General features: G+C 35.0%; 1 protein-coding gene across 1 annotated transcript in view; it reads right to left on the bottom strand.

Annotated features, from left to right (window-relative positions):
* The window catches only part of Bmp2k (BMP2 inducible kinase), a 92068-nt gene that overhangs the window by 51293 nt on the left and 27411 nt on the right, over positions 1-13364 (bottom strand). Inside the window, exons 2-5 of the mRNA XM_013020101.1 lie at positions 9821-9939; positions 8001-8106; positions 2050-2192; positions 742-770 (exon numbers count right to left, since the gene is read on the bottom strand). Coding sequence (XP_012875555.1) covers positions 742-770; positions 2050-2192; positions 8001-8106; positions 9821-9939 — 397 coding nt within the window. The remainder of the gene's footprint in view (positions 1-741; positions 771-2049; positions 2193-8000; positions 8107-9820; positions 9940-13364) is intronic.

Genomic DNA, 13364 nt, shown 5'->3' with positions numbered 1-13364 from the left:
ATCCTTCTCCTTCCCCCCTCCCTCCCACCCCCTTCCCCCCCCAATTCCCTTCCATATATTATACTTAAGTCTTTCCTTCAGTATTTCATTTGAACAAAATATTCATGGTAAGAAATCTATTTAATACAAACATGTTTGCATAAATTTACATATGCAAGAGCCTGCATATAAAATATGGACTAAACAAAAATTATGCACTCTAATATCTTTTCTAAATTTTAAAACAAGAAGACTAAGTTGAAAATAGAAAATTTGCATGCAAAAGTTAATGAGCTATAACAGCACAAGAAAATCATTCCAAATTATTAGAGGAAATTAAAGAGTTGCACATCCTAAAATACTAAGATGAGCCATACTATTTTCCAAATTAAGGGACTGATGTGTGAGGTGATGAATTTTAACACTATCCTCATTCTTATTACCACATATTTCCACCAAGGATACCTTTCATGATTAGCAACCTATATTCTAAGTGACATCTATTCTCTTTCATCTTAAATGTATTTTGTAAGCATATTTCAGAATCTTGTATAATCAGCCAGAATAGGGATTTACTTATTTCATTAAATAATGAGTCACTTCTATATACCAGGCACTGATCTGAATGCTTAGAACTGCACTGTTCTAAATACATCACCAGAAAAGAAAAAAATCTATGAATGTGTATGTAATTCATTGAATCTTAAAATCAATGAATACTTTTTATATTTAGTTTATAAGATAAAGAAATTATTGACATACATTCCCGCCTTCATGAAGTTTACATTTGGCTGAGAGAGGACCCACACATGTAACAGGTATAACATAGCCAATTACACAACAACTTAGAACATGACAAATACTTTTTTTAAAAAATAGGCAAAAGAGATAAGCAGCTCAAGTGTCAGCCTTTAGATTTTAAAAGATATAACACAGGATAGGACTCACTGAGAAAGCAAATCTGACAAAAACTGAAAGTGGAGAAAAAGTAAGCAAGGGAATATCTAGGCATAAAATATTTCAGTGTCACAAGCAAGCAAGATTCTATCACTAAGCCAAGAAGAATGAGTTTTGTAATCTCGGTAATTGTGGGCATCAAAGAAGACACTTATGGATAAATGATTTCTCTAGCAATATGATACCAGGAATTTTCAATTTCTTTGGAAGGATATTTCAATGTAACAAGCAGATACAAAATATAAGAAGTCAAAATCCCATAAGAAAGTATGATAAAGCCAACGCCAGTGGCTCACACCTGTAATCCTAACTACTCAAGAGACTGAAATTTAAGTATTGCATTTCAAAGCTAGATATAGCAGGAAAGTATCTGAGACTAAAATCTCCAATTAACCGCCAAAAAGCTGAAGGACTATGGCTCAAGTGGCAGAGCACCAGCTATTACCCCAAAACATAAGGTACAATGCCCAGGCACTGAGTTCAAACCCCAGTACTGACACCAAAAAGAGAAGGTAAGATAATCATAATTAAATTATAGCAAGTAAAAAAATAAAAGCTAATTACAAAAATGCAAAAAGAGACCCAGTAGCAGTCTCTTCTGGTATCTTTTCTGTTCCTCCAGGATATCTTGAAAATACTCTGAAATTTAATGTGATCTCCAAAACAACAAAAAAAACAGAAAGAAGGATGAACTGGTAGCGAATATTGTGAAGGGGCACCTGATGTGTGTCAGTGACATCCATATTTCTGCTCAAATTAGACCGCTTCAAGAAACCTACTATAAGAAACAGAGATGCGAAACAGGGGGCAAAAAAAATCCACCTGTAGGGTCATATTAAAAATTCTCAGTCAAGTAAAACACAAGTGAGTAGACTGGAATCTGAAACCTTAGGAAACGTAGAAGATGGTAGAGAAATCAACCTCCATGCTAGTAAGCAAACCTAGTTCTGGGTTAGGAATGTAGCTCAGTGATACAGTATTTGCCTAGCATGCATGCACAGGGCCCTGAGTTAGAGCCCTAAAACAAATACACACACACACAAATAGTCCAAAAACATTTTAAATCTTAAGTCCAGAACGTAGTACTCAATTCTGTGTAAGTATTATACTTACCTTCAGATCCCGGTGAATTATTGGAGTCTTACACTGGTGTAATCTTGCAACTGCTTCACAGGTATCACAGAAGATCTGTAACACTTCAGGTTCTGTAAAACCTGTCTGCAGCTTCTTATTCATCTGATTTACGACCTGCCCAGCTGAACAAAACAGTAATTTTCAGAGGTCATACTTTTAATACAGGTTTCTAGGCCTACTGCAGCCCCAGGAAGAAGCTTGAGGGGATAGAATACCCTGTAATACCCTTTTTAGGTACTGTACCTGTTCATTATAATAATAGTAGCTGAGATTTGGGGACAAACTTGGGCTTCAATCAACCTACAATACCAAAACAATCAGCAGACTCACAACAACCAGCTTGTAGGATACCATCTAGTACTAAACAGTGAAGGGACTACAGGAAAAGAATCAGTCTGTAATAAATACTTAAAACAGATAACATTGTTCACCAAGTATCAAGAGCTTGGACTAAACCATGAGCACACACAATGATAAAATAAGATATAACAAACCAACCACACAGTTCTCCAAAGAACTCTCTGAGACTTAAGTACCTGTAAGGATACTCAAGCTTCAGGACAACACAGAGAAAAGACTCAATACTCTCACAAGGAAAATTAACAGAAATGGAAGCAATCTTAAAAACTCAAACCTTTGAACTGAAAACCACAATAAGTAAAATTAAAAATGTAGCAGAAAAGATCAAATAGAAGATAGGTTCTTTGAAAAGAAAAAAAGAATTAAAAGGAAAGAGACACTGGGCACTGGTGGCTCATGCCTATAATCCTAGCTACTCAGAAGGCTGAGATCTGAGGATCACCATTCAAAGCCAGCCCAGGCAGGAAAGTCCGTAAGACTCATCTCCAAGTAAACACCAGAAAGCCAGAAGTGGCACTGTGGCTCAAGCGGTAGAGTGCTCTCCTGAGCTGAAGAGTGCAGGGACAGCGCCCAAGCCCAGATTTCAAGCCCCATGACCAACCCAAAAAAAAAAAAAATGAGGAAAGAGAAGACAGTCTTCTGAAACTTTAAGATAGGATGCAAGAGCAAATATTCAAGCTACAACTGTTCAAGAGAGACTTAAGAATTCCAAAAGCTTATTAAAAGACATAATACCAGAAATTTTCCTAAACTAAAAGAAAGATACAAATAATCAGGTACTGAAAGATCAAAAAAGTCACCATTAGATTTAACTAAACCAAATCTACCCAAGATATACTAAAGCTCTCAAATGAAAATGAAAAGATTCTCAGGGAAGCCAGAGAAAAGAAACAATATAAAGGGAATTTCAATTCACCTAGATTTCTCATAGATGATTTTCACTACACTGCAGGAAAAAGAAGAAATCTGCCAATCAAAAATAATGTGCTCAGCAAAACTATTGTTTAGAAATGGAACACATTCAAGACAAACATTGACAAACTATGTCCCTTCCAGATCTATCCTAAAATAAATACTAATGGATGTTATTTAAAAGGAAAAACAGAGACATTATAAGCAAAAACAAAGTATCAGAAGTTTAAAAGGTCTAAATAAAAATAATGCCAATGAATTCAGAATGCTCTAAATATTGTAAATATGATATGAAAAACATTCAAACTACAGTGTAAATATCAAAAGCAATTAAAAGTAATAACTGAAGGCGGGCATAGTTTGTACACACTTGTAATATCAGTAACCAGGCAGGAGGATCTTGAGTTTGAAGCTAACCTGGACTACAGAGCAAGACTTGTCTCAAAAAAATTAAATTAAATAAGCTATGCACCACTACCTCACACCTGTAATCCTAACTTCTTAGGAGGTTGAGAACGTTAGGATCCCAGTGTGACAAGAAGAGGCCAGCAAAGGTGCTGGAGGAGGGATCTCACCTGTTAAGACACAGATGGATCATACCTAGGGGCAGGAAGCGAGACAGCCCTTATCTAAAACATAATGAATCAAACCCAAGGCTTGAGACAAGGCTCAGAGGAAAGAATGGTTCCTTGGCAAACTTAAAGCCCTGAGTTGAAACTCCAGGATTGTTAAAATAAAAATAAAACAAATAAATAAAACTCAAGTACTACATTAAGATAGACAATACAGAAAAGATATAGGATTTAAAATTTCTAACTGGGAAAGTATGAAATCCAAGTGGAAAGTTTTCTTATTAATACTTTTTTTGGTTTTGTTCAGTGCTGGGTACTAGATCCAGGATTTATGCATGCTAGACAATACTCTACTTCTGAGCTTCTCCCCAGGCCACTTTTCTTATCTTTATGATCATGTTATGTTGCTAGCATTTGAAAATAGCTTGTTAAAATCAAAAGGGGACTTTGTAAGCCCAATGATAACCCCCCCAAAAAAAACCTACAATGCATAAAAATAATGAGAAAATAATTAAAATACAGCAGAATAAACACAAAGGAAGATTGTAAGAGAAGAGTTGGGAGGAAAAACACTAGAAAACAAGTTACATAATGGCTGGAGTAAGACCTTATTTATCATTACCTTAAGTATAAATAGATTAAATAGTATAAATAGATTAAATTAAGTATAAATAGATTAAATTCTCCAATTAAGAGTGACAATGGATTAAAAAATAACCATGTCAGGGGCTGGGAAGGTGGCTCAGTGGTAGAACGCTTGCCTTGCATGCATGAGGCCCTGGGTTCAATTCCTCAGCACCACATAAGCAAAAAGAAAAAAGCCAAAAGTGGCGCTGTGGCTCAAGTGATAGAGCGCTAGCCTTGAGCTGAAGAGCTGAGGGAGAGCGCCCATGCCCAGAGGTCAAGCCCCATGACCGGACCCCCCCCAAAAAAAATAAATAAATAACCATGTCACAAAGGGCACATATAAACTAAAGGTGAACAGATGAAATAAATATTCTATGTAAATGAAGCCCAAGAGAAAGTAGGACTAGCCATATTTACATCAAATAAAATGGGCTTTAAATCAGAAGTAATAAAAGGAGACAAGTCATTAAATAATGATAAAGGAGTCTATTTGCCAAGGAAATAAACCAATTATTAGCACATGTAAATGTGTAAAGCAAATATTAAAAGACATAGAGATTGACAAGCTCCAATAATAATAATAGCAGGAGATATTAGTACTAGAATTTCAGCAATGAAATTTGACAAATAGGAGAGATCAAGCCCAAGACTACATGGACCTAGCAGACGCCTACAGAATATTCCATCCAGCCACTGATGAATACACTGTCTTCTTATTCAGCATATGGAAAATTCTCCAGGACAGATTATAAGATAGGTTACAAAATCAGGCTCAACAGTTTGTTTTAAACTGAAATCCTAAGTATCTTTTCTGAATATAAGGCAATAAAATTAGAAACTAATAATAAGAAAAACTTAGAAGTATATAAATATATACAAAGTAAACAATTTATTCTTTCAACAACCAATAAATCAAGGAAGAAATATAAAAAGGATATTTAAATTCTTCCTTTAAACAAGTGAAACTGTAGATACAATATATCAAAATTTATGGGATATAGAAACAGCCACAGAAGAAAAAAACTATTACTAGCTCAAGAACTATGAAATTTAGAACAAAGCAGATCCAAATCAGTAAAAGCAAGGGTAATTAAGTAAGAGCACAAACAAATGAGAAAAAAAACAAAACAAAACAAAGGGAGAGAGAGAGAAATGGCTCTGGTATGGTGGCACTACATGCCTATAATATCTATAATCCCAGCTAATCAGGAGACTTAGTAAAGGCAAAAGGAAATAAATAAATAAATAAAAGCACAAAACCCCTATCTGAAAAATAATCAAGTCAGAAGACATGAAGGCATGGATCAAATGGTAGTGTATACATGTAATAATCACAAAGCCTTAACTCTTAACTTCAAACCCCAATACTGACAAAATGATAAACAGAAAGATTACTCAAAGACTAAAATCATCCATTTCATCTTATACAACATGGTAGCACACACCTTTAATCCCAGTACTTGAAGGGAGAGATAAGAAAATTATAAATTCAAGCCTGTCTGGGCTATATACCTAGACTGTCTAAATTCAGATTTGTCAACAAGATTAAGTGGGATTCATCTCATGTATACAGCAATGTCTTAACACATGCAACTTGTGATGCATACACCACATCAACAGAATTTTAAAAAAAATCATTTCCACAGATAGAGAAAAAGCATTTGACAAAACTTAGCATGCCTTCATGAAGACAACCCTGAACAATGAAGGCCATGTGCAAAAAGCCTACAACTAACACTATACTGAAGAGGAGAAACATGAAAGTTTTCCATTATCTGGAACAAGACAAGAATATCCATTTTCACCACTTCTATTTAATGTAGTTACACAAATCATGGCCATGGATATCAGGAAAAAGAAAAAGAAGTACATCCAAGCTGGAAAAGATGAAGTCAAATTGTTACTGTGTACAGATGAAATGATCTTACACAAAGAAAACCCCAAATGCTACACCACCCTCCAATAAACCTATTACAAGTAATAAATGAATTCAACAAAGATGCAAGATGTTCTAAAAATCAGCTTAAAAGAAGAAAGCAATGCTACAATAACTACCAGAAAAATATATCTTAACAAATGAAGCACCTACAATGAAAACTTAAAAAAAATCATGAGACAAAAAAAAATTAAAAAAGAGACCAAAAAAATCCGAGGATTAGAAGAATCAACAATCTGAAATGTCCATCCTATCACAATCAAAAGCAATCTACAGACTCAATGTAATAAAAATACCATAAGGATTCTTCATAGAACCAGGAAAAAATTCTAATCTTTGTGTGAAGCCACAAAAACAAAAATCCACAGACACAAAACAATTTTGAGCAAACGAAACAAAGGACACTGTATTACAATATCTTTGAATGTTATATAGAGAAATAAGTTACAAATACATCATGATATTACGATATTGGCTCATTTTATTCTCATCTGTCCTCATCTTACAACACTAATGTGAATAAAATATTTTCATCATAATCACTACTATAATTTTTCTCCTTTCTTTCAGCAAATTGCAGGAATGTTTGAAAATTTAATCAACAATCATTACTGCCTTCTAGAATCTAAATTGATGCTTAGAAATCAAACTGCCTAATACTAGCTAAAAAAAAAATAGAAAAGTCTGTAGCAAGTTGATTGTACTCGCCCCCACATAAACCCACATATTAAAATTCTTAACATTAGCAATGATCTTTAATGACATTACCATTAAGGTATGCTATACAAAACAAACATTTCTTTAAAATACATTAGGCCTAAATAAAACAGAATTCTCTATCTTCTTATATTTATACATGAACCCAAAAAAATGACCTAACAGTTAATAAAGATCATACGTAAGTCAAAATGCAACCTAAAATTTTATTAAATTTAGTATGTTTACAGTAACATGGAGGCTATCAGAAAATTTTACAACACTAATGTTGGCACATTACACATTTTTTTTGTTTTTGTTGGTCGTGGGGCCTGAACTTTGGGCCTGGGCAGTCCCTCAGCTCTTCAGCTCAAGGCTAGCGCTCTACCACTTAAGCCACAGCACCATTTCTGGCTTTTTCTGTTTATGTGGTGCTGAGGAATCGAACACAGGGCCTCATGCATGCAAGACAAGCAGTCTACCACTGAGCCCCCTTCCCAGCCCCACATTATACAATTTTTAACTATAAAAGAATTTCAGTGAGCTGAGATTCCTTGTTCCTGTTTTAAACCAAACACTTTATAATTTTCCATGCACATACTCATATCCTAACTATAACAACTGTGTAGTTTTTATAGCTTTGTGATTACAACAACTGTAATTGTAATCTATGAGTAGACTTTAAGTGACTTTTTAATAGGCTTTCTAATTAAGACAATAAAAATTGAGATTGCAATTTTCAGTGTCTGCCTTGGGAGAAACCAGTTATTTGTTGTAACCAATTTTAAGAAGAATATTTTTAGTATAAGACAAATGCAGATACTTACCTCGACAGTATTCCATTAAGATAAGAACTTCCCATACATTATCACTAAATGAATTAACAGCACAATCCAGATAACCCACAATATTTTTGTGACCTGATAGTTCTTTCTGTGAAAAAGAAAAAGAAAACAAGTTAAATGGTAAAATATACATTTGGACCCTGTATTAGTAATTAATTGAAGCCTAAACTGACATTATTTAATGAACTTGAATATTCAGCCACATTTCAACCAAAGAGAGGCATGTATGGTTTACTGTGAAGTTTGCCTGCATATGACATCCATTTCCTAACAAATAATCAATGAATATATGTTCTTAAATTCAACCAGGAAAATGATTTATTCAAAAGTAATATTTCAGAAAACTGAAAAGACCATTCTTGATGATTCAAGAAATAAATGTTACAACTACTATACTTTCTTAGAAACAGAATTAAGTTCTTCAGTACTATTCTCATTTGTTTTCCCTGTAACACTGAAATTCAAGTGTCGTTATTTAAAATTTTCTAACTTCATAATCTAAAAAACTGCAAATGGCTAGTAAAGATTTGTGAAAAGAAACCAGAGATTATAGATTAACACTAATGAGTTTAAGGAAATAATAACAAAATGACAAATTTGAAACTTTTACTTCTTGTACACAACAGTCATCAGAATATAATGAGACTAAAAAGACTAAAACTGGGGATATAGCTCAGTTGCCTGGTACATGAGAGATCCTGTATAGAGAAACAAAAATTATACAAATTCTACTGAAAGGATGAATAATGGAAGAACTCACTTTAATATAGTTGCTATTTTAGGTGTATATCCTATACACATATGTATATAGGATAAACAGTGAAGGATGAGGAAGAAAAAGAGAAGATGGAGAAGGCAGAATAAAAACAAGAAGGTCATTCCATAGCACTGATACAACACTAGAAGAAAAGGAAATTTTTGCTGCGCTCCTCAGCTCAAGGCTAAAGCTCTAATGCTTGAGCCACAGCTCCACTTCTGGTTTTCTATTGGAAATAAGAGTCTCACGGACTCTCCTGCCGGGCTGGCTTTGAACCATGATCCTCAGATCTCAGCCTCCTGAGTAGTTAGGATTGCAGGTCTGAGCCACAGGTGCACCCTGAAGACTAGCTCTGTACCTCTTGAGCCACAGCTCCACTCTAGTTTTTTTGAGGATGGTTAATTGGAGATTCAAAGATTTTACTGGCTGACTGGATTCAAACTATGATCCTCAGATTTCAGCCTCCCGAGTAGCTACAATTTACAGGCAAAAAGGAATTTTTCCTTGCTAAATGATGCTCTGTCATAAAATGCATACTTCAGAAGAAAACATTTCAGAAGAAAATCATATTGACGGCATGATTTTCTAATGGAAAACCGCTGTTTGTAAGTATAAATACATAAAGTGAATATATAAAACATACATAGAAATGGTAAACACTAAACACAGGACAGATGTTTCTTTGGGCATGAGAACATAGTACAGGGATACAATTAGGGAAGAACACATAGAGGTTTCAACAGTATCTGTAAGGTTTTATTTGTTAAATTAGAAGGTGATTAAACATAGTATTTATTATGTTCATTAAAAAGAAGAATCACTTGCCTGTTCAACCTAGCAGGAAAGAAGAGAAGAACAGTTGACTATTCAGACTTAAGGATTAACATAAGGAATGAACTATGAATTTCTCTGATAATCTGATTAAATCTGATCTTCAAGTTTTCTATAGTGTATAAACAAGTAAGAAGCTTGACTAAAAGCTTGTGAATATGAGATTCAAACAGAATACACCAAATTTCTAACACAAAGTTACTTTTTCACTTACCATAATTGTAATTTCCCTTTTACAAATGTTGAGGTCTGTCATGTTATTGACATACATTCGCTTCAATGCACATCGGATTCCACCATGAGTCCGCACCAAGAAAACTGTGGAGAATCCACCTGAAAGAAGTAATAATCAACATAAATAAATCGGAAACTGTCAAAAATCATTAAATATCAACAAACATGGACTATGCCCAAGATAAATAGTAAGCAGTTGATTAAAATCCAAATGTTAGATTTCTATGACAATCATCAAGTAGTCCTTATAGGATCACATGGTCCTCTTTTAAGACCAATATATTGCACTTTTGCTATTTATACAGGAGTACTCATTAAATTTATACACAAATTGTCCCACTAGAACTACATAACAATGTTTGGTAATCAGGTACTCACCAGACTCTCTGTCTTATAACAAACCCTGATGTGACTTAACTGGAGACATCATTGAGCTATCTTGATAGTGCAGTCCCTACTCCAGTTCTAGATGAATCTAAACTTCTAAGTTAATCAGAGGACTCCCATTCCTCGTATCAGTGACTGACTTACAATTAAGTATGGAACCAGTTTTGATTAATGGGGAATAACAATTTTGTTGGGATTACGGGGAAAGGTTTAATCCAGATAAAAGAAAGCAAAGATAGAAAAGGTCCTATTCTTCCTTTCTGCTTTTGGATTTTGTTGTATAAAAATATAATGCTTATACAGAGCAGGCAGCCTGTCAGTGGCCATGATGGTAAGAAGGAAAATGACCCAGAACACTGACCACTGGGGGTACTGAGCCAACCTCTCTATCCACATCACATGTGAGATAGTAAATGTCATTAAGCCACAGTTATTTGGACATATTCTTTTCTTTTCTTCTTTTTAAAATTTTATTGTTAAGATGCTATTCAGAGGGGTCACAGTCACATGAGTAAGGCAATGAGTACATTACTTGTCGATCATTGTTACCCCTTCTCTTCCTTGTTGTTGTCCCACTATCCTTCCCTCCCTGACCTCTTATTCCCTCCTCCCCTTCTCTAGCTGCCTGAAGTTGTAAAGTTCGTTTCCATATACTGTCCTGTGGGTATCTTTGTTGCAATGGGTCATCCTGTGTCCTTGTTTCAGTGTTCTATTATTCCCCTTCCCCTCCCCAGATTAGACAAATGTATATACAAGATGCAGGGTACCAAAATCAAGTACAGTGACAACAGGGGATATGCTTTTGGGGAAAGAACATACAAAGGAAACAACAATAACAAAAGAAAATCACATGGTACATTTAAAACAATAACAATAAAGACAGACCTCTTGTGTTCATATCTTGGGGTACATTTCGCTTAGCATCATCTTATATGGTCATTTGTACATTTTGAGCTTTTCAGCAAATAAGGGAAACCATGGGACCTAAATTTCTTTGGAACTGGGTAACTTCACTTAATATGATTTTTAATAAGTTTTTTATTGTGAAAATACTGTACAGCAGGATCAGTTACATGGGCAAGGTAATGAGTACATTTCATATCCAGCATTGTTGCCTCCTCCTTTGTTCTTCTCCTACCATCCCTTCTCTTCCACCTCCTCAACTATACCCGCCCCCACCTAAATTGTAAAGTTCATTTTTTGACAGAGAGTCTTGTACATCTCATTGCTGCAATGGGTCAACCTATATCCTTATTTAAACAATTTGTTTTTTCCCCTCCTCTCCCCAAATTATACCAACATCAAATACAGTAAAATCAGGGGTTATACTATGGGGGAGGGACACACAAGCACCAAAAAAATCACATGGTACCTTAAAAATACGTTAGAAACAATAGCAAGAAAGAAAAAAATCACTTGTGTCCCTATCTTGGGGTTCATTTCGCTTAACATCATCTTATCTGACCTTTTCTGCTTGTCCCAGACATATACTAGTTATTGCAAATAAGGGAAACCATGGGACCTATGTTTCTTTGGGTCAGGCTTACTTCACTTAATATAATTTTTTCCAAGTCTTTCCATTTCCTAGCAAATGGGGTCATGCCATTCTTTTTGATGGAGGCATACAATTCCATTGTATAATACACACACAGACACACATACAACCACATTTTCTTAATCCATTTATCTACTGTGGGGCATCTGGGTTGGTTCCATATCTGAGCTATGGTAAATAATGCTGCAATAAACATAGTTGTGCTGGAGCTTTAGTATGGCCTTGTTTGTGATTGTTTGGGTAAATGCCCAGAAGTGGGATTGCTGGGTCATAGGGGAGCTCTATGTGGAGTCTTTTGAGGAACCTCCATACTACTTTCCAAAGTAGGTGAACAAGTTTACACTCCCACCAACAATACAGTAGGATTCCATTTTGGCCACATTCCCTCCAGTATCTGTTGTTATTAGATTTCTTGATTATAGCCATTCTAACTGGGGTAAGGTGGAATCTCAATGTTGCTTTTCTTTTATGGCTACAGAAGTTGAGCATTTCTTCATTTGTCTATTGGCCATTCTTATTTCCTCTTCAGAGAAGTCTCTCTTTAAGTCTTTAGCCCACTTATTTATCAGGCAGTTGTTTCTTTGAGGATTTGTTGATGAAAGATTTAATTTTTTTGAGTTTTAAGTATATTTTAGGTATGAGGGCCTTGTCTGTTGTATGGCTAGTGAAGACCTACCAATCCGTGGGCTTTCTACTGATCTCGCTAGCTATGTTGGACATATTCTTAACTATATCTGAGAAAACAGCACATAAAAATATACTTAGATACGTATTTTTTTTCCTTTTGGTGAAAAAGCATTTAATATGGGTTTTATTTCAAGTTTATCAAATTTTTACTTATTTTTAATAATTATTTTAATTATCTTAAAAGATGTTAAAAAGCTCCTTAGTGGCCAGATTTCTCCATGTTTTCCTCAGTGGTCTGTTTTTTCTTTTTTTTTTTTTAATTTTATTGTCAAGGTGATGTACAGAGGGGTTACAGTTACATATGTAAGGTAATGAGTACATTTCTTGTCGAACATTGTTACCCCTCCCCTCTTTTTCCTCCCAGTTTTCCTCTCCCTTCCCCCCACCCACTTACCCTCCATTTCCAACATAGTGTCTTATAAGTATTGCTGTTTCACTGGTTCACTCTTTCTCCTTTGTCTCAACATTTTAAAGAACTATTTCTGTCACATATAAACACATATTTCCACCTGAAGTTTCCCAAATCTATATTGATATTGAACATTTTTTAGCTTACAAATGGTGCCACTTGTTAATTCGGTAATTCTTCTAAAGCAGCCACCTGAGTGCTTTATCATAAATCTTACATTTTAGAGCTATACATTTACTATTATTGTACTAACTGTGACTTTATAGTTTTAAGTTGGACAGAGACTTATAAGAAAATATGTGTTGGGCTGGGAAGTTGGCTCAGTGGTAGAGCGCTTGCTTTGCATACCTGAGGCCCTGGGTTCGATTCCTCAGTACCACATAAGCAAAAAGAAAAAAAAAGCCGGAAGTGGCGCTGTGGCTCAAGTGGTAGAGCGCTACCTTTGAGCTGAAGAGCTGAGGGACAGCACCCAGGCCCAGAGCTCAG

This window comes from Dipodomys ordii, unplaced genomic scaffold (genome assembly GCF_000151885.1).
Source record: "Dipodomys ordii isolate 6190 unplaced genomic scaffold, Dord_2.0 Scaffold49, whole genome shotgun sequence".
Taxonomy (NCBI): Eukaryota; Metazoa; Chordata; class Mammalia; order Rodentia; family Heteromyidae; genus Dipodomys; species Dipodomys ordii.
The sequence above is the reverse complement of the archived record's forward strand: the minus strand, read 5'-3'. Positions and strand labels throughout refer to the sequence as shown.